Source organism: Rhinichthys klamathensis, unplaced genomic scaffold (assembly GCF_029890125.1).
Source record: "Rhinichthys klamathensis goyatoka isolate OS25496 unplaced genomic scaffold, OSU_Roscu_1.1 h1tg000135l_1, whole genome shotgun sequence".
Taxonomy (NCBI): Eukaryota; Metazoa; Chordata; class Actinopteri; order Cypriniformes; family Leuciscidae; genus Rhinichthys; species Rhinichthys klamathensis.
This window is the reverse complement of record NW_026606670.1, coordinates 100,938-122,867: the sequence shown is the minus strand read 5'-3', so window position 1 is coordinate 122,867 and position 21,930 is coordinate 100,938. Positions and strand designations below refer to the sequence as shown.

General features: G+C 37.3%; 1 protein-coding gene across 4 annotated transcripts in view; it reads right to left on the bottom strand.

The window, feature by feature from the left end:
* The window catches only part of ret (ret proto-oncogene receptor tyrosine kinase), a 63,214-nt gene that overhangs the window by 32,200 nt on the left and 9,084 nt on the right, over positions 1–21,930 (bottom strand). For all 4 annotated transcript variants that reach the window (XM_056257046.1, XM_056257044.1, XM_056257045.1 and 1 more), the window contains 9 exons: positions 16,397–16,473; positions 15,181–15,211; positions 14,189–14,349; positions 9,864–9,976; positions 9,528–9,649; positions 8,129–8,252; positions 7,620–7,706; positions 6,341–6,418; positions 448–518 (listed from right to left, as the gene is read on the bottom strand). In XM_056257046.1, the coding sequence (XP_056113021.1) occupies positions 448–518; positions 6,341–6,418; positions 7,620–7,706; positions 8,129–8,252; positions 9,528–9,649; positions 9,864–9,976; positions 14,189–14,349; positions 15,181–15,211; positions 16,397–16,473 (864 nt within the window). The remainder of the gene's footprint in view (positions 1–447; positions 519–6,340; positions 6,419–7,619; positions 7,707–8,128; positions 8,253–9,527; positions 9,650–9,863; positions 9,977–14,188; positions 14,350–15,180; positions 15,212–16,396; positions 16,474–21,930) is intronic.

Sequence of the window (21,930 nt, the reverse complement as noted above, 5' to 3'; positions counted from 1 at the left end):
AGATCCTTTTTGCATACACTGTAAAATAGATCAACAACGGAATAAATCTGTTTTGAATACTTCTGTTACATACCATTATTTATCCTGAGGTATTAGGTGACAAATAATTTAATGTGCACCGGTCTGAAGATGTAGGGCTGACCTCATCCTGCTCAATTTCCCAACAGGCGGATGAGATAAGCCAGATTTTGGCAAGATGTATGGTTGGGAAAATAAAACTGCTCACTCTCTCTTGGCTGTAAAGAAGAGTGATCTAGTTGGACAGTGGATGTATCACCCGCTGCGTCTCACTCCTGTGCCAGTGGGGGTGATTATTTACAGGACGTTCTGTCGTTAGAAGTAAGTAAACGCGTGTTTTAGCAGCCTCTGATTTGTGCCTGCTGGAGTATCATCCCTTCTTTTGTGGATTGAGAAGTGGCTGGATTTAGAGGGTTAGGAAGCACTTACCAAAGGTTTTTATTGACAGGTATAAATCCTTCGTCTCTTGTGCACTTAGAAAGGATGGCTGCAGAGATTCCCTGAGGATCAGAATAAAACAGATTTCAAATCAATGCAGACCTGTAAAGCAAGCATTATCAGACAACCCAAATGCAGCACCGCCATGAAGAATCAAGCAGATTAGCTGACACTCCCGCGAGGTGAAGCCCCTCGAACTAACACACGAAACACAGATCCATCTCCTCATGCCTACAGCAAAACTCTCAGTCATTTCACGTTTTACACGACATTTCGTTACATTGCTTTATATTCCGTTTTTAACCCTTAAAGGCATCTGAAAAAGTAAATGATTTTCTTCCACAGTATGTTTGTCTTGTTTTCCAATTAAAATATTTAAACATCCTTAAATCAAGATACATTAACTTGAGAAGCAAAATTACATATCAGATCTTGTTTTCTGAAAAAAAAAAAAGATCAAAATTAAGTGACTTTACGCTTAGAACAAGAAAAAATATCTCCAATGGGTAAGAAAAATAAACTTTTAAACTAAGAATTTTCTTATTAGCAGATATTTGTTTCGTGTTTTAAACATAAATCGTTCTTTTTTTTCTCTCCAGAAAACAAGACTTAATGGTAGCACTTTAGGTTAGGGTCCAATTCTCACTATGAACTAGTTGCTTATTAGCATGCATGTTATAGGATATTGGCTGTTTATTAGTACTTATGAAGCATGACATATTCTACATCCTTAATCCTACCAATACCTAATCTTAACAACTACCTTACTAACTATTAATAAGCAGTAATTAGGAGTTTATTGAGGCAAGAGTCGCAGTTAGTTGATAGTGAGAATTGGATCCTAATCTAAAAAAGTGTGACTGACTTAATATCTTAAGTAATTTTGCTTCTAAAGTAAAAGAATCTTGAGGATAGATTTATTGTCTAGATATTTCTACTGGAAAACAGGACAAAAATACTGAGGAAGAATTATTTTTATTTTTTTTGCTGTAAAAGTATTATTAAAACAGGCTCATTTAAGAAAAAGCTTGTGCTTTTGTGAGGACAGACAGTTCAGCATCCAAACCTGCTTGTTAGGAGGATATCCATCATTTGTATAGATGACAGAATCAATGGTGTGGAAATAGCCTGGCTGGCTCTAGATTGAGTCTCCAGGCTATGCAGGCAGGATGTGGGACAATCATTGCTATGTGGGCCAATCGCTCAATTTTAATCTCAAACTGCGGAGTTGTGATCGTTGAACTTTAATTAAATCAGGGGCCTTGTTTATTGGGATGCCGAAGCACAAACAGCTTCAAATCATCCCACAATCTGACAAAGGATTCATGCGACAAGACAACCCCTCGCTCTCTATACGTGCACCGTTTTATGACTCTTGATGTGGTGGGAGGTAATTTTTGTTTAACTAGGATAACATGTGTGAAGAGCACATTAACAACACAAGAGGCTGTTCGAGATGTGCTATTTCAAACATTCTCAGACCTCAGAGCTCTCCAGAGATGTCAATGATAATTGATTGTTTGCTTGTGTTATGCAGTGTTTATCGCGAAGCATGAAAGCCTGTAACGGTCTTGTTGGTCGCCTGAATCCTTGGTTATATGCTCTGTGGTCCAATCCATAATAATCCAAAATAATCTATATTTTTACTGACGTCAGAGTAGGGATGAAGCATTGGGAAAAAGTGAAGAGGAAAAGAATAAAACATTAAAACAGACACTCTTGACAGCATACAAAATTAAGGAATCTTTCCCAACAGCTAATATTGCTATTCTGTGTATCTAAAAACATGATACATCTGAATAAAAAAAGAAAAACAGATTTCAATATTATGCCTGTGCTATATTATACACAAACCATTTTTGTGTTGCACAATCAGAGGCTGAGGCAGTGTGTGAACAGAGGTGGCATAATTTTTTGCCTTTGGCTAGTTTATTTTATCATGCTGCTCCTCTAGGTAAAGTGAAATAGATCTCTGTTCATTTATTTCAGCACCTCGAGCAGTGTGGCCTCATAATGCTGGCCAATATGATTCAACATACAGCTATAATGGCCCTATTTGTCATAGGCCTTGGGAATAATGAAATTTAAAATACTGGGATCAGACATCTGCGTACTGCGGATCTGGGTTCACAACAAGCACACCATCGCAATATACTTCACTGTGAGAAGAGGAAGGGATGTGTGATTAGGGTACAAACTAAATAAATGTATATGCAAATGAAAGAACAAAGACAGAACAAGTTACCAATGGGTTAAGAAAAATAAAATGATAACCTAATAAAATATATTATATAAAAATAAATATATGTAAATGTATGTTTCAAATCAAAATGACTGTTTTCAAACAGGTTTCCTCTGTCTCTCATTATTCGGATTAACAGATATCCCCGCTCCCAATTCACACCATTGTATGAACCGGTGTTGCTGTTGGGCAAGTCAAACAAACAGAGCAATGTTTTGAAAGTGCCAAAGTGTTCATGCATTTCCGGAAAGTCAACGTACAAATGGCTTACTCATAGTTGTCTCTACATATTAAACTCAGATAAGCATTATAACACCAAAATAATTACATAACAAAAAGCTCTCAAGTAAACATTAATAAAGTATTGCTATAAGGATATATATTCTATATACATTTGTCTGTCTTAATTGAATAAATAATTAATTGAATTGCATCATAAATCATAAATGAATTGCATTCATAAAACAGATGTCGTAAGGGACATTTAGAGAAATGTGGATTCATATACACTCACCGGCCACTTTATTAGGTACCCCATGCTAGTAACGGGTTGGACCCCCTTTTGCCTTCAGAACTGCCTCAATTCTTCGTGGCATAGATTCAACAAGGTGCTGGAAGCATTCCTCAGGGAGTTTGGTCCATATTGACATGATGGCATCACACAGTTGCCGCAGATTTGTCGGCTGCACATCCATGATGCGAATCTCCCGTTCCACCACATCCCAAAGATGCTCTATTGGGTTGAGATCTGGTGACTGTGGAGGCCATTTTAGTACAGTGAACTCATTGTCATGTTCAAGAAACCAATTTGAAATGATTAGAGCTTTGTGACATGGTGGAAGTAGCCATCAGAGGATGGGTACATGGTGGCCATAAAGGGATGGACATGGTCAGAAACAATGCTCAGGTAGGCCGTGGCATTTAAACGATGCCCAATTGGCATTAAGGGGCCTAAAGTGTGCCAGGAAAACATCCCCCACACCATTACACCACCACCACCAGCCTGCACAGTGGTAACAAGGCATGATGGTTCCATGTTCTCATTCTGTTTACGCCAAATTCTGACTCTAACATCTGAATGTCTCAACAGAAATCGAGACTCATCAGACCAGGCAACATTTTTCCAGTCTTCAACTGTTCAATTTTGGTGAGCTCTTGCAAATTGTAGCCTCTTTTTCCTATTTGTAGTGGAGATGAGTGGTACCCGGTGGAGTCTTCTGCTGTTGTAGCCCATCCGCCTCAAGGTTGTGCGTGTTGTGGCTTCACAAATGCTTTGCTGCATACCTCGGTTGTAACGAGTGGTTATTTCAGTCACTGTTGCCCTTCTATCAGCTCGAACCAGTCTGGCCATTCTCCTCTGACCTCTGGCATCAACAAGGCATTTCCGCCCACAGAACTGCCGCTCACTGGATGTTTTTTCTTTTTCGGACCATTCTCTGTAAACCCTAGAGATGGTTGTGCGTGAAAATCCCAGTAGATTAGCAGTTTCTGAAATACTCAGACCAGCCCTTCTGGCACCAACAATCATGCCACGTTCAAAGTCACTCAAATCACCTTTCTTCCCCATACTGATGCTCGGTTTGAACTGCAGGAGATTGTCTTGACCATGTCTACATGCCTAAATGCACTGAGTTGCCGCCATGTGATTGGCTGCTTAGAAATTAAGTGTTAACGAGCAGTTGGACAGGTGTACCTAATAAAGTGGCCGGTGAGTGTAAATGACCCATCTTCAAATCTTTAGTCCTTAGTAAGTAAAAACAAATGAGATGCAACATTCTTGTGCATACTAATAATAAGCCAATGGCAAGCAAAGCGATTGCTGAGAAATTAAAGTCATTTGCCCCCGTCATCCACAGCTTTATGTCTTGAGTTTGCCAGACAAAACCCCTCCATCAGCACCTGTTGTCTCTAGAGAGGGCATTCCAGCAGCTCTGCCTCCAGAAGTCCAAAACAAAACACAGCAGCAAGGTCTTTCATGGAAAAGAATCCTGCAAACTCCCTTTTTGTGTAGATCCTCTGATCAACATATGCTGCGTTGTGCAGAAACATGATTCTCCTATAATAACCTTGAATAAATGGCTACACAGTTCGCTTTAGATTAAACACGCCATATAACTTGAGCTTGCTTAACTTGTCATGCTCATTAAAAAGTGGAAATGCAGAGAGGGTAAATTCACCCCACATGGTGCAATCAAAAAGCTTTTCTGCAAGGTACTGGCAGCATAAGTGACCTGTGCTGCTTTCTTTGCCACTGAAAAACATTTCTAGTAGCACATGGATATTTCCCATGAGACGGGGGTTTAAACATCCTCATGCACTTCCCACCCAGCTCAGCTTCTGCTCCTTTTGTCTGTGGGACCACCCAAATGGAGCACTTAACCCGCAAATCTGCCACCCTTTCACTATCGTCATCTCAATCTAAGATCTAATCACTTTTTGGTTTCACCAGAGCAAATCTCCGCGCCAACCTAGCAGAGGTCATAGTTTAGTTTAACTCTTTTGTTCTGCTGAGACTGACTTTACATGTTTGGAGTCCCAGAGACCATGCTGATGAGTAAAATTATAATTTTTAATTTCTTTATTAACCCTTAAAGGTTATTAAATATTCACTATTTCAAAAATAAAAAATAAATTTCCAAACATCATACATTATACACCTCAAAATTTGGGGTCGGTAAGATTATTATTATTATTATTTTTTTTAAATTAATACTTTAATTCAGCAAGGTTGCATTTCATTGATTAAAAGAAAGTAAATACATTTTTAATGTTACAAAAGATTTCTATTGCAAATAAATGCTGTTCTTTCAAACTTTCTATTCATCAATGAATCCTGACAAAAATCATGGTTTCCACAAATATATTAAGCCAACCATTCAAACGACGTTTATAAGAAGAAATGTTTCTTAAGCACCAAATCAGCTTATTAGAATGATTTCTGAAGGATCATGGGACACTGAAGACCGGAGTTATGATGCTGAAAATTCAGCTTTGCCATCACAGAAATAAATTCCATTTCAAAATATTAGTGTTAATTAAATAATTAAATCAGCTATTTTAAATTGTAATTCCATTTCACAATATTAGTGTTAACAAATAAATGCATCCTTGGTGAGGATTAGAGACTTCTTTCAAAAACATAAAAAAACATACTAACCCCACATTTTTGAACAGCCGTGTACAGTAACAATTTTCATGCAGGACATCTAAAGTGTGCTATCAAAACATTTTTTTTCATGAGATTAGCAAACGTCATTAAGTATAAACATGATTCTTTAATGCCTATATGTTTTTAAAGTTATTAAACATGATATAAAACAGTTTTTTTTTCTGTCGTGCAAGTTGAACCAAAGAACCAGTGGAAATTAATATGTAATAATAGCGGTAACAAAAAACACCAGACATCCGTGAGCCGAACAAGCCATCCGGTTCAGTCCCGAAAGGGGTGTGATAGCAATCTCTGCCTTGGAATTCATTCAGTGCATATATACACATATCATATGACATCTACCTATTTCATAAACTGTCTACAACTACAAGCAATATAACACTTACAGGGAGGACTTTGCTGCATTGCGCAATTATTGCTGTTGAAGTCTGTTTTTTTTTTTATTTCCTATATAAGTGTGTGCGTGCACGTACCAGGATGAGGGCCCAAATCAGGAATCGTGTCAGGATACTTTTATTCATTTTACGAAAAAACAGAAGAATCTTTCCAGCCTGTGGAGACAAAAACAAAGATTATTCCCAACGTCAGACTTAATGTTTTTTTTTGTATGGCAAAAATATGTGTATTAGGCTAGCACTTCAGGCCTAATAGGTCATAATCCTCTAAGCAAACTAAAATAATTAATAGCAAATAGACTGCTGGACAATAATGCCCATTATACGTCAGACTACTGATATCATGTTAGGACAGAGAGAGAGGATGTGAGCGGTGGTTGTGGCCCTGAAAAAGAGCTCAAGTTTCAACGCTCCCTGCGCAGCCATGCACGGCTGTGAAGTTGGCCGCGCTCACTGATTAATTCGGTGATGACGAATGAGCCTCAGCCGAGGACGCTGGAGCGGACGGACACAGACGGAGAGGCCGACACCTGCCGTGTTCTCAAAGACATGTTGATTGACGGGCTTGGCTCTAACTGTTTTTTGCCTCCGCCCACAGGGATTTCAGCAATGCAACCTTAGTTTGCACGGCTAGTTCTCACCGGTCACCGGGGCACTGTCACCATCAAAGGGTGAGAAACTTTTCTGACCTTTGCCAGAGACGCACACACATCTGTCCACAACAGCAAGGACCAGTGAGGTAGAACAGCTGTTTGTCTAAGAGTGTTGCCAGAAAATCCAGTTCAATATTATAGATTTGTCATTGCTAGTTGAAGTAAAAGTGAAATTCATCAATGAGTCAAGAAGAGAAAATGCTGAACAAGCCAATGATCTATAGTCTGTCAACTACACGGTTTGGATAAGTCACATGTTGGGCTTTGGATTAGGTTTGGGTTTTCTTTCTCATTTGTCACTGGTTCACTTTTGTTCAGTTATTTTTGGTGCATGTCCAGCAATAAGTGAATTTATTTTTATTTAATTTATTTACAATTTTGGACTTATACAGCTAGATCTGAACCTTGAATTTGATTGGACAGCATTCCAAGTGTTTTGCATTTTTTGTTTGTATCACTCCAATTGTCTGTGTTTGTGGCATTCCGGACAAGCTGTTAGGTTGCATTCAGAACTACTTTTGCTGAACTATTTAGAACAATTAAACCAAAAAAATTGTCCATATAGTACCTAAAATGAAAATGACTTAATATTAACTTCTTGTTTATATAAATATTCTTGCAATCTAGCAATCTATTCTTGCTTATAGCAATATCACAATTGCTCATTTGAAATTGCTTAACAACTGTACTATATATTAAATTACCTGCATACCAAAGAATCCCATGACTATGGAATTGATTGTACCCAGAACACCCTCGGGATCGAAGGGCTCTGTTGTATGATACAAGACCTAAAACAGAGAAAGTTGTGAATGAAGGCAAAACAGTACCTGAGAACAGAATTTATACACATTGCATTTACTGTAATCCCTACAATACCAATTTAAATGCCATTTTAATCATTTTAACTAGCTGTACTTCCACTTAAACAAGTGAACAATTAGCTGGTCATTATCGCTAAATAACCTCCGCGTGAATCTTACAACATGTCTACTCGTTACATTTGTCAATAAATGGACATATTGATTTGCAAAACCATGGATTGATACAAGAGACACAAAACACAGTGTAGGAGATTGGTTGCAGTACAACTATAATTTTTAGATCTAATTATGCACAAATATTTTCCACACAAACCCAATTGGCAAGTCACAATCAAGGATTAAGTTTGATGCATTGAACTGGTTAAAGATGATCAGTATGTGATTCTCACCTTGCATGTTGGATACCAGAAGATATTGTCTCTAAATAACCACCGGTCTATATACGCGGCTGCTCCTCCTGTGCAATTGGGGTATAAACCATCATCTCCAATACCACCAGCTCCTAAATATCCGCTAGCAGAGGAAACATAACGCAATATACAGTTCAAAAGTTTGAGGTTTAGGGATATTTTAATAAAGGAAGTCTCTGAAGAACACAGAGGCTGCATTTATTTGATCAAAAATACTATTGTGATTTATATTGTGAAATATATTATTACAATTTAGAATAACTGTTTCCTATTTTTAATTTTCAGCAGCCATTACTCCAGTGTTCAGTGTCACACGATCCTTCAGAAATCCTTCAGGATTCTTTGATACATATACAGTTTAAAAGAACAGCATTTATTTTAAATATAACTTTTTTTTAAACAATGTCTTTACGCTTGATCAATATATTGACCCCAAACTTTTGAATGTTAGTATATGATTTCCTTGTCATCAAATTATTATTTAACAGAAATGTAAAATAATGTATCATTCACCAGCACTGTTCATAGCACATATTGTTCCGAAAAATCTCAACAAAGAAACAGCCAAAGGTGACAGAGCACGGTAAATCAAGATAAATCAAATGTTTATTTGAGGAGTCTTTGGTTTAATTATTTAGATGGAAGTGTGTTTGGAGGTAGCAACATTTGAATGCAGCATTGTGCTGCAACACAAGGACAATGATTGTGAGGTCAAAATGCTTTTTATTCAGGCAGAATTATCGGTGCTCTGCATGTGATCGTCAATGTCATGCAGGGTCAGACACATTGAAAAAAAATCTTGAAGGAGAGGAGAAGGAGGACATAAATGGAAGGTTGAGCGGAATCAGGGAGAAAAACTGAGAGAGGCAGAGAAAGGATGATGAATCCTTTCTCTCTGCCTCCTTTTAGTCCACATGACAGACTGAGATTGGCTAATTATCCCCTCTAAACCGGCCGCCAAACACTCATAAATCACAGATCTCATAAGAGCCGCACAACACGGGCTTGTACGGCACAAACCCTTGAGCATTCGAAGACTCACAAACACAACAGCACACAAATGACCATATTGCGATGCATATATATGCACATTCTTGATGTAAATGTCCAACATTACCTCCGCCCTACATATATTCTCAGCGGCACGCTTGTGTAATAATGCTAACATATATGTCACCCAAGGAATTAGCTTGATGTATGAATGACATTATTATTATGTTAATAAAGGGATGAACTGCAGTTAATTCTAGCTTGACAGACACATTACACATTAATTATTGAATGCACAGGATTTATATTCCATATCACAGTGTTTGTATTGTTCAGTGCAATAGCTAATCACAATTCATCACAAAGCCTGACGCTAATATGAACTCACGTGGGGCAATTTGGAACAGGTAGTAAGAAAGTGAGACACAGCCACATGGTCTCCAGCAACACAATGATGAGCCATTCTGGCCAGTATAAAACCACATCTTGAATGGGGTTCCACCATTTATGCTGAGGAGAACATGCAGAAAACATACAGGGTTAGAAATCATTCAGTATTGCACGTTATTAAACTCAACAGTAATAAGCTAATATAAAAAATCACTGTCAACACATTGACTTCATTTTACTGTAACCTCTGGAAATTAATCATTATTTCAGAACAAGTGTCTTCCTGTACAGATGTCTGATCTGAGAGAAATGTGAGCCATAGAGTTCAACCCACCTCCATCAAGGGAATCTCTTTGTGGGGAGAGAAAGTCTGCATCACTGCCAGAACAAAATAGGTGAAACCCAAACGCTGGAGCACTCCGGGTATCCGTAGCCAGGACCAGGATACTAACAAATTTAGGCGCACACACACATATAAACATACAAGATTACAATTACAGACTATTGATGGAACACTCCTATATTATGTATTTTTAATAGGTTTGCATTTAATAGGAGTCAGCAAGCAGGTCAATGGTGGGCTTGTGTGTCTGTAGCTGTACAAGTGATTTTCCTATTAAGTTTGAATCTTTCTTTGGATTCAACTCTGTCATATCAGATATTACAGGAATATACTTTATTCAGACCTTTGCTGTAAAATCAGTGCAGGCAAGTTCATTTTCTGTCATAATTCAAATCATTGAAAAATACACTGCATTGTGGGATAATACTGTAGGTCAATTAGTTCAAACTCAATTGTGATATGCAATTAAACAAAATTTGAAATTAAAAGACATTTTTAACAAATAAGTAGCCAATAGTGACAAAGAAACAGTAAAGTAAAAAAAAAATCAGCCTATTAAAATGATTTCTGGAGGATCATGATGTGACACTGAAGACTGAAGTAATGATGCTGAAAATTCAGCTTTGCCATCACAGGATTAAGTTACATTTTAAAATATTAAATAGAAAAAAATATTTTATAGTTAGTTATTTAAATTATAAGAATATTTTACAACAATACAGTTTTTAATGTATTTTTGATCAAATAAATGCAGTCTTGGTAACTTTTCTTTCAAAAAATCGTAGCTATCCAAAACATAGCTGTATATATTTACACATATATATTTCCTGATCAGTTCATTAAATCCCAATATATGACTGTCATTTATTTTTCCTGTAGAACTACTGTGTATCTTATACAGTGAATATACAGCAAGGAATTTTACTGTACATCTAAAGTCTGAATACTTATACAGGGTGTGTTGTTTTTCACTGAAGAGAAGATTTATGTTTATAACAGGCTAATGATGGTTATGCTGACACAGACCCAGGCTGAGGTGAGAAGTCTTTCACTGCAGGACAGTAGAGGTGTGATCTACCCTGCCGGAGACTAATAATGCTTATCTGAAGAGATTCTGGCGGGGAGGGTGATGTGAGGGAGCGATATAGAGCGAGAGATTGATGGTAATCTGCACATTAGTTAATTGAAAACCTCTTTGTGGCACATACGAAGGGCCACAAGAAACAATATAATACTGATCATTGATCTAACAAATCAAATAAAAAGCGGAAACACTCCACCTCTGCACGTAGAGACAGGAAGTGGTTCGGTGACTAATGGTATCCGTCAATTAAAACCCATATACACACACTTTCTAGAGCAAATCTGCTCTGTAATTTATCAATCAAAGAATCGACAATCAGGAATTTTGCAAAAAGATCCGTTTTACAATCAACAATGTAATGATTTAAATGTGTTTACCTGTAAACGATGAAATTATGGAACGAAAAAAAAAAGGGTACACTATGCAAAACTGGGACTGTTTTGGTAGATAAAACCATTAATGCACATCTTTCCATGATTACGCTTCTTTAAATTAAGTTCCAAGGATGATAATGGCTTCAGTGGCCAAGCAGAGACAGACTGACTAAAATCTTCACTGGTGCCATGTTTAAATAGATCATTAAGTCAAATGATTTTCAATGAATTGTAATACATTTTGTTGCATTTGAATGCAGGTATATTGTGGGAAAATGGTTTCCAAACATCATTCTGAGTGATTCACAGGCTGAGGTAATTTCTGCAGTTTAGGGCAAAAGCTGTAATTACATTACATGAAGTTCCATAAAATCCACTGTGCAGCTGGCATGATGAAACCCTATCTGTGATAATTGACCATTAACGGCAAGCTTGTTTTTGCTCTGCACACCTCTGTTCAACGGGCCCAGATATTATGATTGCCACTGGATCACTGGAAAGTATCACAATATTTTTGTTAACTTAGTTACACATCCATCTAGCCAGACAGCTAATACTGCTTTGGCTAATGTATGAGCACTGCTCTGTACTGACCTGTCAGACAGTCCTCCCTGCCCTCCTTGCTTAACCCCGACAGTCCTAATGTGCTGCTCTGAGGCCCCCGATTAGACATTTTGGCTTCTCCTCTTCCATCATTAACAGAGGCTAATGGACTTCATTTGTAAAACGAGGATTTGGTGACTTAGATATGTAACGCTTTTGTATTACGTGAGGAAAAGTTCACAGTCAGATTGAAAGGTGCAGGTCACTCTTTGTTTGGTATCAGTCACTGCCACCCAGAATAGAACAACAGTAATGAGATTTATTGCTTTCTATTGTGCTATGATAAATCCAATGCAATACAAGATGATGCATCATGTCAATTCAAACTTTGTGCATGTGCACCATTGACTTTTTTGGACTTTCAAAGAAACTTACTAAACAAAACAATATATACAGTGTGTATATATATATATATATATATATATATACACTCACCGGCCACTTTATTAGGTACCCCATGCTAGTAACGGGTTGGACCCCCTTTTGCCTTCAGAACTGCCTCAATTCTTCGTGGCATAGATTCAACAAGGTGCTGGAAGCATTCCTCAGGGAGTTTGGTCCATATTGACATGATGGCATCACACAGTTGCCGCAGATTTGTCGGCTGCACATCCATGATGCGAATCTCCCGTTCCACCACATCCCAAAGATGCTCTTTTGGGTTGAGATCTGATGACTGTGGAGGCCATTTTAGTACAGTGAACTCATTGTCATGTTCAAGAAACCAATTTGAAATGATTAGAGCTTTGTGACATGGTGGAAGTAGCCATCAGAGGATGGGTACATGGTGGCCATAAAGGGATGGACATGGTCAGAAACAATGCTCAGGTAGGCCGTGGCATTTAAACGATGCCCAATTGGCACTAAGGGGCCTAAAGTGTGCCAGGAAAACATCCCCCACACCATTACACCACCACCACCAGCCTGCACAGTGATAACAAGGCATGATGGTTCCATGTTCTCATTCTGTTTACGCCAAATTCTGACTCTAACATCTGAATGTCTCAACAGAAATCGAGACTCATCAGACCAGGCAACATTTTTCCAGTCTTCAACTGTTCAATTTTGGTGAGCTCTTGCAAATTGTAGCCTCTTTTTCCTATTTGTAGTGGAGATGAGTGGTACCCGGTGGAGTCTTCTGCTGTTGTAGCCCATCCGCCTCAAGGTTGTGCGTGTTGTGGCTTCACAAATGCTTTGCTGCATACCTCGGTTGTAACGAGTGGTTATTTCAGTCACTGTTGCCCTTCTATCAGCTCGAACCAGTCTGGCCATTCTCCTCTGACCTCTGGCATCAACAAGGCATTTCCGCCCACAGAACTGCCGCTCACTGGATGTTTTTTCTTTTTCGGACCATTCTCTGTAAACCCTAGAGATGGTTGTGCGTGGAAATCCCAGTAGATTAGCAGTTTCTGAAATACTCAGACCAGCCCTTCTGGCACCAACAATCATGCCACGTTCAAAGTCACTCAAATCAACTTTCTTCCCCATACTGATGCTCAGTTTGAACTGCAGGAGATTGTCTTGACCATGTCTACATGCCTAAATGCACTGAGTTGCCGCCATGTGATTGGCTGCTTAGAAATTAAGTGTTAACGAGCAGTTGGACAGGTGAACCTAATAAAGTGGCCGGTGAGTGTATATATATATATATCAATGAAAATTAAGTTTTAAATGTAAACAAATTTCTCACACAAAATAAAAAAGATGCTCTTTTTCATTCAACAAAACAGCATCACTGGCAGATCAGATGCAGCTTGTTAGGTCAGGATTTAAACCTGAATACCCCTCCCTAAACAAAAACTGTATCACTATTCCATCTGACATTTATATAAAAACTATTAAGCAGTTAAACATGTTTTATCTGTCCTGGGGCACCAAGTGATCCAATGTCCCTAGTGTCCCTCAAAAATAAAATAAAATAAAATGAAAACACTTTACAATAAGGTCCCATTAGTTATAGTTATGCATTAATTAACTATATGAGCAAAACATTTGTTAAAGCATTTATTAATCCTTGTTAGTGTTAGCTAGAAAAAATGCAACTTAATAGTTCATGTTAGCGAAGTTAAAATTAACATTAAATAAGACTAATAAATGCTTTTTTTCAGTTTTAATAAAAGTATTTTTCATAGTTAGTACATGTTAACTAATGTAAACCAATGGAATCTTATTGTAAAGTGTTACCAATAAAATAAAATAAAACAACAACTGTTGTAGAGGAAGACTGAAAAATAATGTATGTATAGCCTACTCACAAAATCCATCTCTTGGGCTGTAGTTCATGAAGCAGAACCCGATGAGTATCAGGACGATGGTTCTCCAAGTAACCTTGCGAAGAAGCTGTAGCCATGAAACACCTTTTCTATGCATCGAGTTGAATGCTAGCACTACAGAAGTACCCATGATGAACACAAACCTTGCCAAAGGATTAAAGACAGTATTATTGTAACATACAGAAACATACTGTGTCATTTCAACATTGGGCATCACTACTGATATGTGTGCTTTTGGGATATTTGCCCTGGTTAATGCAATATTTAAAGCAGTTCTGTTTTACTGGTTTTTGTATGTCAAAAAACATTGAAGGAATAAATGGTAGAGTGTGCACAACTTTCTATGAACAACCTTTGTCCTTAAACATTTCCATAACAATTAAACCCACAATTTAAAGTGATAGTTTGCTCCAAAATTTTGTCATCATTTACTCACCCTCATGTTGTTCCAAACCTGTATGAATTTCTTTCCTCTGTTGAACACAAAATAAGATATTTTGAAGAATGTCAGTAACCAAACAGTTGTGGGGCACCATTGACTTCCATAGTATTTTTTTTCCTACCATGGAAGTCAATGGGGACCAGAAACTGTTTAGCTACCCATATTCTTCAAAATATCTTATTTTGTGTTACAGAGGAAAGAAATTCATACAGGTTTGGAACAACATGAGGGTGAGTAAATGATTACAGAATATTCATTTTTGAGTGAACTATCCCTTTAAGGCTGATGCGGCATTTGGCCTTTTTTAAAGAAGTAACCGGGTATTACAAGCTTTATACTCTCAGAGAAAGAAAGATTTATCGGCATAGTCAAAGCATTATAAATAGTACTGGGTTGGAAAAGCCTTAAATCTGAATGGTTTTGAAGGGAGATCCAAACTGTTGGACTGAAGTCCCACTCTTTTCCATATTAATCTCCAAAATGGAAAGTAATAATTCTCCATCGATTCGTTAAGTACATGCTGGCAGCTCACCAAGGCATCACAAGATCAGCTACTGTGAGACCTGTAACGTACATGGAAAAAGACATTCACGCATGAAAACCACACACACTTCTGGTGCATGTCTGTCTACAGTTGCTGGAAAGTTGGCTGTTTGATTGACACGTAGTAAATGCATAATCTAAATGCTGAATGACTGACAAAATAAGTTTTATCCATATAATCACACTTAATTGTAAACAAATGGTGTCATTAAGAGCATAATAACTGATGATAAAAGATTGTGTGCCCTTAAAAACATTGTTTTCTCATTATTTTTCGATTTTCAGACAGCAATGATTTATAAATGCTCACACAGCCATGACAGAGGAGGCCTCACAGTAATATGAAAATCCATCTGCTTTCCCTTATGATCAATACAATTCTGCTGATATGATGAAGAGGCCATTATGATCCTTAAATTGAGTTCATCTGTGAATACTCCAGGAGATGTGCTTCGTAATAGACCCCCATTAAAATTAAACATGCAACCCCTTCTCATCTGCGTCCTTTGAGGATGTTCATCCAAACGACATGCTGTAGATTTGAAGAATAAATTTCATGCTGAATTAAGGTGCAATAAAGCACTTTAAATGTAAGTATTTGATATCATTGGGTCTTTGGTAGTCTGTATAGATTTATGATGTATCATTTTGCCTTGCATTTCATATTGGAAGCCCTTAATTAGTGGTATTTATTTATATATATAAAAAAACATTTAATATCTTAGAACACATAAGTGTGTATTGCAAGCTCTGTTCCAAGCCAAAAAAAGAAAGAAAAAAAAGAAAAACAAGCTACAAGGGTTGCACATGTTACATGTTAAAATGAAGCATTTAGGAGTCAAATAATTTTTTTTGTCAAAAAAATTACAAGCCTGCTCAACAAATAAGTACTTTTGCTCATTGGGTGAATGATTATTTGGTTCATTTCAAACTAGACAAAAGCAAAAATCACATCACGATTCACTGTTTTGTGAATCTCATTGACTGACTCAATAATACAAATTCATTAGTTCACAAATTGGACATCACAGCTCAGAAACACAAGAAGTTGATATCTGACAAAACTGCCTATAGATGCACACAAAGTTTTCCTGATTTTTTGTCACATTTGCAGTCAGTTTAGTTGCAATATGGAGCCCTGTATAGAGTAACAATTAGAAAGCTCATCATAGATCATTATGTAACCTATCAGCAAAATAACCCACCATTCCATGGTGCATGTTGGAAGAACCAGTAACCACCTCCTCCATAGTTCACAAATACCATGACCGTCAGGGAGAATCTGTAAACACAAACGACACTGAAAATAGAATACAGAATACAGAGTAAAGATAGGCTATTAACCAAAAAGAATATTAAGCAAATATTAAGTCTATTAAAGGGGCTATGTGTAGGTTTTTACTTAAAAAATCTTTAAGATAGAGTCTTCATTTGTACATTGATGAGCCAACCATAATGTAATAGAAAGAATGACACCTTGGGCCCTATCTTGCACTCGGCGCAAATGACTTTGTACACTGACGCATGTATCATTCCTATTTTGCACCCGCGCAAAGCGGACTTTTCCCTCCACAGACGCACGTCGGTTAACTAAGAAATACACTTGCGCTCCCCGGGGCGGTTCAGCGCAAAGAGGAGGCGTGTTCCGGCGCAAACTTTCCCTCATGCTATTTTGCTGTTCTATAAAACAATTGCGCCACTGACCAGAAAAAAAGTAGTCTAAAGTCAGTGGCGCGTTGCGCGTTGTTCATCAAGCTATTTTAAGGGCGCATGCTTGACCATAATCAATGTAGCGTGTGCACAACGCGCATACACTTTGATTCTCTCATCTAAGCAGCCGTTTTCATTTTTGCAAATCATACATTATTAGGCTACGATAGATAGATAGATAGATAGATAGATAGATAGATAGATAGATAGATAGATAGATAGATAGATAGATAGATAGATAGATAGATAGATAGATAGATAGATAGATAGATAGATAGATAGATAGATAATTTATTGTAAAAGCATACATGAAGCTTACACATTTACGCAAATTATCATACGCCTGTTTAACAGAAGTTAATTTGGGTGGGTTTCTCCATCCCCAATGTCACTTCTCTGTGTTTTACGGCCCTGACGAGAACGTTGCTCTCCTCGGCTGTGAACCGCTCCTGGCGCGCGCCTGGCAAATCCGCCGTTATAATAGGAATCCGCTTTAGAACAAGCGCGCCTGCTCTTAAAGGGAATGTGAGATGACGCTCTGATTGGTTTATTTCACGTTACGCCCAAACCACACCTATGAATAATGAAGCTACTTCGGACCAACCCCTTTTAGATTTGCGCCAGGCGCAAGAGGCATTTATCCCGCCGGGAAAATAGCAACAGCGCCGGGATCCGCCCACAAAGTTACTTGCGCTTTGCGCTTTGACACTTGCGTTTCAGATCGTTAAAATAGGGCCCCTTGACTGTCCACCACGGTTGCCTCTATCAGCCTGTAGGCTCAATTTTGTGTGGAGGAGTCGGGTCCGAATTGGCGTGAAAATTCACAAAATGTGACGTCATGCGCGTTCTCGTCTACTTGGGCTTACATCCGTATGGCAGCCATTAGTAAGCAGCACAATCGCTAGGAGTAGTGTTTCAAATGGACTCTGCGGACGGAAAGAAGCGACCAGCCTCCAGCACAATCCAGACACCCACGGAAACTCCTCGTAAAAAAAGAAAGAAAAAAAAGCCTTATCTAGTGCGGCCAATGAGCGTGCGAGCGTGTGCACCGAGAACGAGCATGAGACTGGCTGCAGTTTCTCTAACGGCCACTGGTGTCAGTAACGGTAAGAAATTTCAGAACTTCCGCAATGCTCCTTTAATGTTTCATATCCTCCTGAGACCCAGAAAAAAAAAGTTTTTTGAATTTAGTTTTTTTCCATGTCATCACACTGTTTAGAGCACAATAAACAAATGGTAAAAAAACACATATATAAAATAATATTTTATTCATACGTTATGCTATGTCCTCTGTAGTGGACGCCAGGACTAAGTTGTTTAAAAAATAAAATGACATGAAATTATATGTATAGGCAAAAACAATGGGGTTTTTTTTCAATCACCAATAAATTTTGGGGTTTCAGGATTTTTTCAACCAAAATTTGTATAAAGATTATTCTCAACTATGTTATGAAAGAAATAATGGAATGAATTGATACACCATTTTACTTTTTGCAATATGTGGGTAAAATGGCCATAAATTAATATTCCCATTCAATGCAATGTATCTATACACTGTATCTAATTTGCACATTAATGTGTTCTTGGAGCAACATTTAATGAAAAAAGAAGTGTAAAAATTGGAGTAATAATTGGCAACATTTTAATAATAATATCTAATATTTCATAGGAATATTGATGTATAAATTATTTCCATATTCACTTGTTGTGTCTCCCAGAATGCCTGATAAACATGATTTTAGTCCTGATGTCCTCTACAGTGGACACGTTTGAAATCAATGCCCTGTTCTGTAACAGAAAGTTTTTTTTTATTTGAAACCCCTTAACATTTTCCTGAGATGTTGTTTTATGAAATACAATTTGAAAAAGTAGTCCAATTTAAATATAATTACAATATATTATCATATTTCCATAAGAATGCTACATTTGATCACTAAATTAATGTCAGACATTTTTAAAGACCAAGGAGAAGTTGTTTTCATGGTGAAACCTCCAAACATTTGGTATCTCTCAAAAGTCCTGGATGTGCTCTTTACAGGACACCCAGGTTCTGTCATGTGACATGTATGATGTCAGAGAAATTCACTAAAATATAATGTCCACTACAGTGAACAAAAGTCTATTCTTGGGTCCCAGGAGGATATTGTTAATGATCAGAATTCAAACAAGGCAGTCAGAAGACTTTTGACGTCTTATAATTTATAACCTACAACACTACCATTCACAAGTTTGGGGTCAGTAATATTTCGTTTTAACAAAATTTCTAGTTTTAATTTGTGAGGATCCATTTAATTGATCAAAAGTGGCAAATAAAGACATGTATAATGTTTCAAAAGATTTCTATTTAAAATAAATAATGTTTATTTAATCAAAGGATTCTGATAAAATTGTAATATGGTTTCCACAAAAATAAAAAGTAGCAGAACCATTTTAACATTGATAATAATAAGAAATATTTCTTGAGCACCAAATCATCCTATTAGAATGATTTCTGAAGGATCATGTGACACTGAAGACTGCAGTAATGGCTGATGAAAATTCAGATTTGGCATCATCAGTAAATTACATTTAAAATATTAAATAATATAATAGAAAACAGTTATTTAAATGGTAATTATAATTCTCAAGATATGTTTACTGTATTTCTGATCAAATAAATACAGCCTTAGTGAGCATAAGAGACTGACTCCAAAGTTTCAAACTGTATATATGTTTGTAAACAAACAAACAAACAAAACATATCTTTATAAAATATCATCCGGTCCCTCAACTCTCACTTGTACATTTGAGGTAAACTGTATCAGTATTATGCATCATAAGGCAAGAGGGTTTAGCATTTGTTTTATATATCAAAGACGAAATGCTGTGTAAGGTAATGCAACCTAAGCATTATGAATCACTCAGGAAATGAACGGTTGTCCTCTGAATCGCCCCACCCAGAAGTGCTGACTAAAGCCATCGGCTGTAATTTATTGTAGACGTGTAACTTAGAGCAACGAAGCCAAGCTGCAACTTATTGTGCATGATGGAACACTACATTGAATTAGCAGCAGCAGCAGGAGATGTTTTTTATTGCATGTCAGAAAATGCATGTTTGCACTACGCGGCATAAAATATACCTGTGGACATGAAACTGATTTTGGTGATCAAACTCAGAGATAACCCCTCAGCTATTAAACTGACAACACGTAAATCATGGTGTTGAAGTGTGTTCTCTATGGTTTCTCAGTATAAGAACATACTGAGAAACCAAAGCACTGTATAGACCTTCAGATAAACTTCACTCTATCTAAACGATCTAAATTTTTCCTCACCAAATTCAATTAGCAGATCAGAACAGAGACCATTACTGCTCCTTTTAGGCCTAACCTGCTGATACAAGATTTTAATCACATGCCATCCTCTAAAGAGCACTATTAAAGTAAGCATGTCTTTGTCTTTCTTGTCTCTCTCTCTTTCACACACACTTTGCGACTGCATCCATTAGTATCCATAGTAACAAAGACAAAGGTGAAGTCATTTTCAAGATGAGACTACAGCACAATGTTTGCTATATAGCATGTTATAGCCAATCATTTTAATTAAAAAACCCTCAGTGTTAGGGAGGCGTTCAATCTTCTAAAAAAAAGCCTTCTAGTGGACATTAAATATTTTATAGCTTTAAGCTCCCTTTGTCTTAATGTCATAACCTGAATGTAATCAAAAAACTGCAGCAGACAGTAAAACAATGTTGTGTTTTTGTGTTGCTTCTCATTATCAATTGTTGTTAACCATAGTAAAAATATATATATTTTGGCAGTAACTCCCAGAGTATATTTGTCATTGTCATATTATCCCACAGATATAGCTCTTTGTAATCCCTGAATGGGCACATTTGTGATTTATATATGTACTGCAGTTCAGTAAAAAGCCTGAGATATCAAATAAAACTAGTACAGGTAAAACATAATTATGAAAAATTATTAAAACAGAAGAGTTGCAACAGAAGTACGATTTACATCCAAATCACATAGTAAATGCCAAACATCAAAAACAAAACTAAACCCGTTATTAAAAGTAAGGAGTTTCCTGCTTAGGAAAGTATTGGGTATATTTAACTAATTGGGAACATTTTGTTGTGGTACATTTGCTGTTAGTGTAACTTATCATTATTACAAAACCACCAACCTCAATTTGTAATCACAAATATGAGGAAACTGGTTGCAGGCTTTTGGCTGGCGAGATGAAAAACCAGATCCTTTTAAAAAAATTAAAATGCAAACAAAGTCTACAGTTATACTATATATCATGTTGATGACATCTGATGAATTGAGGGCGCTGTTCTTCAGCTCTGAGGAAAAACGTAGCCGCAACAATTTCACCAGGGCGGTGGGCAGATGACAGATGCTTCTTCTTCAGTGAAAAGTTTTGACTCACTGCTGGACAGGCCATATTTCATGTTATACAGCAAGGGAGTTGAAACACTACGGGCTTTCTCTGGGTTGATATTCTCACAGAGAGCCAAAGACATCTACCGACATTATTAAGTTCCACGTATAGCCAAATCAGGGATCCCATGTGTACTTTCCACAGTGTTGATTTTGTTTTGGATCTGCAATAACTGCAAAGCTCTTGTGAAACATCATGCATTTGTTGCAGAATCCAATATTACTTCGACATCATGAATCAACAGACCTGACAAGCCAGCTGTGATGTCATCCTCTGAGTCTATATGTATGAGATGATGTCTATATCATATTCAAATTCAGCATTAGTTACAGATTACAGAATACGTAGGCTGAAATGAAGGAAACGGTGAAACAAAGAACGAGTCTCCAGCCACACTGATAAAACCATTAGGCTTAACAAGGAAATGGACTGTTTCATATACAAGAGCAAAAGCAGGTGTAGACTGAGTGGAACATCTGTTTTTATCAGCACTATGGTTTACAAGGAATATCATTATGGATATGAATGGAACATTTATGAAAAGTTTCACATATAAAGGTGGGGAAAACATTATGGTGACGGGCAATTCTAAGAAACATAA